Genomic DNA, 5,672 nt, shown 5'->3' with positions numbered 1-5,672 from the left:
GACTGCTGAAGAAATCTACTCAACCTTTTAGCTTGAAGAGCACTGGACTTGGAGTAAGGTGATCTAGGTTCTTAGCTGCTCTTAAGCTACATGTGTCATCTTGGACAAATCCTTTATTCTCCCTAAATCTTAGGTTCCTAATTTGCTAAAAGGAGCTACAGTAACACCTGTTACAGTTGTGTCGCATGATACTTCCGAGCATCTAAGGAAATAATGAACATGAAAGTACTTACCAATGGAAAAAGCAACACAGTGTGAGTGATATTGGACATCCTGAAACTTCATTAAATTTCATTCCTAGTTCCATTTTCTCTTCCTCAGGTCAGAATAAATACATTGACCCATTCAGTTTAGACAAGAATAAAGAATAAGACTAAGGTTTCCAGAATAATGAAAAGTTTCAAGTTACGATAAAATGATTACTCTCTTTATTCAATCATAATATGACAGCGATGAAACACTTATTAAAACAAATAACCTGAGTTGTTTTTACACAATTCATTTAAGAAACTCAATTTGTCATGAAACAGCAAATGGTTTTTTGAACCTGAATGGAAGGATTGGAGTCAGTTTCAAATTGATAGCCATAGTAAAGTAGTAAATTAATGTTAATGCTATGAAAGTAGAGTGCAAATAAAAGATTTTAAGAATTAGAAATCAATCGACTGTATGTATTGGGAAGGAATTACCAAAATAGGTGCAAGAATATCTTCCAAACACAAAATTCATGTGCTTAAAAATATCACTCAAGGTATCAGTAGAGAAAAAAATGTATACACAGAAATACATGTATATATTTTTTCCTCTCATTGCTTTCAAATCATGATTGTGTGACAGAATTTCTGTCATCAATTCTTGTTGGAATTTGGTGAAAAAAGGAAAGAATTTGGAATCAATCACTCTGTGTTCTGTCTCACTTAGGAGCTATTTCCTTCTCCCTAAAAGGGAGACAAGAACAACTCACAGAGTTGTTCAAAGGACCCAATGCACTGGAGGGAGAATACAGGTACAGTTCTGCTGTTAACCGCGGCCAGAGTAGCTGTGCGCTGAGCGATGCTGTTAAAAGAAATGCAGCGCTTCTCCACTGGAAGACATCTTGGTGAATTGAAAAGAGAGCTCTTTTTACCCCAACTCTATTTCTTTTTCGTATCATTTCAAATGTGGGTAAGAGGGCGGCGGGTCAAGGGGATTTAAGGAACTTGGATGTAGATTCCACCTTCACTCCCCGCTGCTTAAACTTTGTTCTTTCATTATTTCCTTCGTACATTCATTCAACAAATACTTCTTGGACCCCTATTGGGTGCCGGACACCGGACTTGGTCATGGGAGCCACAGAGAGGAAAGGACCCGGAATGTGGTCTCAGGGAACCCTTAGTCTATGGAGCAGACAACCAGGCTTAAAAGTGCGGGACCGCAAGGTTGCGCTCGCGTGGGTGGTTCCCGTGGCGGGGGAGCCCCCGCACCGCCTCCCCTGCGGCAGCCTCCCGCGGGTCAGCCAATCTCCCCCCGCCCCCCTCTCCTCCCCCGCGGCTGTGAGTTTGGTCCGCGTCCCCATGGCAACCAGTGCCAAAGCCGCGGCCTAGCTGCTGGCCCGGAGGGTGAGGCCGTAACGGCTTGGGCGGCGGCCACGCGGCTAGCGGGCCCGGGCGGCGGGAGACGGGTGGCGGGAGGCGAGGCCCCTGGGGGCGGGCAGAGCTGGCGATGACCACGGAGTTTCTGCTCCCGGAGCCGCAGACCTCTCGGGAGAGCGCGGCGCAGGGTGGCGCAGGTAACCCTCGCGGGCGTGCCCGGCTTCGCCCCGGAACCCTCGTCCTGGCACCCTGGCCGGGCTTGCTCAAGAGGAGCTGGGGACCACAACAGGCCGGCTGCTCCACGGAGGCTGGCCTTGAACCCTGCGCGGATCTGGACAAGGAGGTCGGGGCCTGGGCCGGGGTGCGCGGCAGGTGGAGAGCCCGGGATCTCGGGATGGTCCTTGCAGGATCCAGAGCAGAGATTCTACCTGAATGAGAAAGTCTAGGTTCTAGTTGTGTGGCCTTGGGCAAGTCACCTAGCTAGTCTGTGCCTCAGTTTCCCGATGTTAAAGTGAGGGATTTCAGAACCTACAAAATGAATTTATTCATCAGTCCGTCGCTCCCCATCCCTGCTCCTCGCCCCTCCTCTGCACACACGATTCCAGGGTCTCTCTTAAATCCTTTGATTTGAGAGTGATATGAGCACAGGCGTCTTCCTCTTCTTTCTACCATCTTGACTACTACTTAATTGACTTTTATTCAGTAATTCAGAGGACTTGAAGTCCTATTCAATACTTTGTTCACTTACTCTCATAGATTATTTTCAATTAAAGTTTTGTTACTGGGAAAAACTTTTTTTTTTTTAATTTTAGGCAAGCACTAACACTCCCATTTTGTCCAAACGGTGAGCAGGTGCCCACAGAGCGATTGAAGAATTGTGAAATTTTTATTTTTAGAGAACTCTTAGCCTATTTTTCCTAAATCTCAAGATATTAATTTTAACAAAACCCAGAAAGGGCCAAAAAAAAAAAAAGAAATTACTCAAATAAAGGCAAACTTTTGGAGGATCCACAAAAAAAGAAAGTTTGAGGGCATTTAGCTGGAACTCCTCTTGAACAGGAATTTTGTTTCACTTATATCATGTACTGAGCACTTTGCAAAGTACCTGATACCAAGCTGTTGCTCAGTATACAGGAATGAATGCTCGTTTGAGTCAGTACCACATATTTCAACTCATCATCAAGCCAATGTCATAAATGCATGGGAACACACAGAGACATGTGCAAGTTTCAATATTTTATAGAATCAAGAGTTACTTCACTCAGAAAAACATACTAAATGGGTTGCCAGTAGAAAAATGTTCTTGTTTTATAGGTTAATAAGTGTAAGCATTTTAGGAATATAGACCATTTTTCTCCCTAACAGATTAAAAATCAAGATATTTAAACCAGATGCAGAAGTTTCTTGACATGGAGAACCAAGCCCATAATACAATGGGGTAAGTGCTGAGAAAGTTCTATTTAACAAGTTGGAACTTAACTACGCCATAAATTCCCTGATGATACACGAATTTTGAAACGTAGTATTAATAGAAGAATGTGCCATTTATTTTTGATGAAGAGGGGAGGGGTGAATTCAAGTGACTGTAATTAAGAATCTATAGTTTGAGTCTTTCCAATTTTGACTATGGAGCTGCACACAAAAATCAACATTTTCCAACTCTTAGTGAGTTTTTTTAATGTTTTCGGGTGACGGGTGCCTACACTGGCCCCACGTGCGCTTCGGTTTCCACACTGAAGCAGCTCCTGGCCAGCTTGCTCCTTTCTTGTTGCAGCGGGTGTCCAAGCGTCCCTCCACACTTGCCCTGAAAGCTGAACTCGACACTTAGTCATAGCCTCAAAACAGATTTAGCTCCTCAAAACAGCAACAAGAACTGGATATTTTACCAAAACTTTCATAAAGAGATAAGGAATAGAATTTGTATAGCATTTGTTGTTGTAGAGAATTAAATTCCTTCTCACAAATATCTATCCCCACCCCTTCCCCGCCAGCAGCACCACCAAGATTTCTCTTCCTGTTGTTTTATTAGTCAACTGGCCACTGGCTGACCCCAGAGCTGGGCAGGGGAAGTGGGGCAGTGGTTAGGAGTGGCACTATAGTGCCTAATCTTGACTGTGACTGACTTGGCAAGAGTCAAACTGCTGCAGGTGTCTCACTTTCAGTTTTTCTGCTCAGATCATGACTTTAACATCAGGCTAAAGGAAAGCTGCCCAAGTCTGGATAATAATAGCTCTCACTGTCTTAAGTCCTCCTGCCCTGCTAGGTATTATTGTCATTTCATAATTAAGAAAATTGAGTGCATTAGTTATAGTCTAAGTTCTTGTAACAAAGACACCCCAAAATACAGTGGTTTAAATAAGATTGAAGTTCATTTCTGTTTCATGTACAAGCCCAGAGAGAAGCAGACTGGGACTGGGTAGGGCAGCTCTGCCATCCTCACTGCATGATTTCCACCTCTGGGCCCAAAGTGACTGCTTCAGCTCCCACCATCATGACTGTGCTCCTGCCAGAGGGAAGGGGGACGTGCAAGAGGAGAACTTTTAAGACCGTTCCTTTTAGGAGTATGACCTTGAAGTGGCAGGCCTCACTTCTGTTCACTTCCCTTTGGCCAAAACTTAGCCCCAGAGCTACAGTTAGCTGCATGGAAGGTGGGGAAATGTGGTTTCTAACTGGGCAGGCATATGGCCAGCTAAAGCTTAGGAGTTCTACAATATAATAAAAGGAAGAAATAATGGATATTTGTGGACAGCTAGCAGCCTCTGCCACACTGAGCTCAGAAAGGTAGAAAAAAGAGAAATAAAGCAGGAACTTGCCCCAGAATATACAATTGGTTAATGGAGGAGGTAAGTTTTGAATTCAGATATGTCTGGCACCAATCTCTGCATTCTTTGCTACATTGGAAATGGATGACAGTGAGATGCATGGAGCAGCCTGTCTAGTATCCATAGCAGAGCAAGGTTAGGATTCTGGATTGAGCAGGTGCTCGTTCCGTGGTGTGACAATGGCACAGAGGGCTAAGATGCAGATTGAAGGTCTCCAACCTAAGGGTGGGTACCAGATATCTCTTCACTCCTGCAAATCTGAGGCTTTGGAGACTGCTGTTTCTCTTCATTCACTCTTTTGGGGAAAAGTATGGCATACTGAATGTATGCCAGGCACAACACTAAGCTCTGTGGTTCACACAAAGATCATTAAGAAACAGACCTTAAAGAACTTAGAATTTAGTAGGCAGCCACAGGGTTTGTTTGGGTGCAATGTAATTACAAACCAGAAGTGGATGAGAATTACTGGAGATTTACGTGAGGAACTATTCCACTCGTCACAGGGGACATGGTACCAGAGGTTGTCTACCATGGTCTCCCACGCATGGAGGGCCAGGCTGGCTTTACTCTGTCCCCCATGCTATTGAAAAATACATAAAAATCTAGGTTGTGAAGACAATCAAACCCCATTCATCGGGAACTTGTTACCTACTTATCAAACCATGCGGCCTACTTACACGGTAATGTTTTGTAGAGCAACTTTCATTTAATAAACATTTATCTAGAGTCTACTATGAGCCAGTCATCTGTCAAAGCACCAGGAAGATAGCAACGAACAAAATAGAGACCACTGCTCCAAGGCGTTTGCATATTAGTGGGAGAGACAGTGGGAGATATAAACATGTTTCGTACAGTGATTTAAAGAAAAATAAAGCAGGCTACGGAGGAGAGGAATAGAGTGTGAATGGAGTGGTCAAACAAGGATTCCCTGGTGAGGTGCCATTTGAGTAGAGATTATTTCTCAATGAAGAACTCTTCACCCAGCCAGCAGGAACAGAAAGAGGCCATTTATAAAGTGGGTGAATCATTATTTTCTGACATATGGGTTATAACAGGGTTCTATTTTAATTTATCCCTGATTTCTCCCAATTATAGGTGTTTGTATTTGTGCCATAATAATCAACCTAAACTCCTTCTAATTGAAACAGTCTTACTTAAGTGAGTCTGTCCTTTTTATTTGGTTTTAGAGCGTGTGCCCAGAACATAATTAAAGATGAATAAATGATCTATTTTTATTGGCTTTTTAAAAGAGAACCAGGTCTAGATATTGCTTTGTTTT

At 43.4% G+C, this 5,672-nt stretch overlaps 1 protein-coding gene across 1 annotated transcript in view; it reads left to right on the top strand.

The window, feature by feature from the left end:
• Window positions 1-1,705: 1,705 nt before the first annotated feature.
• Window positions 1,706-5,672, top strand: part of DEUP1 (deuterosome assembly protein 1) — a gene marked incomplete at both ends in the record, with an annotated part of 47,774 nt that continues 43,807 nt past the window's right edge. The window contains one exon of the mRNA XM_019663730.1: window positions 1,706-1,914. Within this exon, the coding sequence (XP_019519275.1) occupies window positions 1,706-1,914 (209 nt within the window). The remainder of the gene's footprint in view (window positions 1,915-5,672) is intronic.

Source organism: Hipposideros armiger, unplaced genomic scaffold (assembly GCF_001890085.2).
Source record: "Hipposideros armiger isolate ML-2016 unplaced genomic scaffold, ASM189008v1 scaffold_402, whole genome shotgun sequence".
In the NCBI taxonomy this organism is placed as follows: Eukaryota; Metazoa; Chordata; class Mammalia; order Chiroptera; family Hipposideridae; genus Hipposideros; species Hipposideros armiger.
The sequence above is the reverse complement of the archived record's forward strand: the minus strand, read 5'-3'. Positions and strand labels throughout refer to the sequence as shown.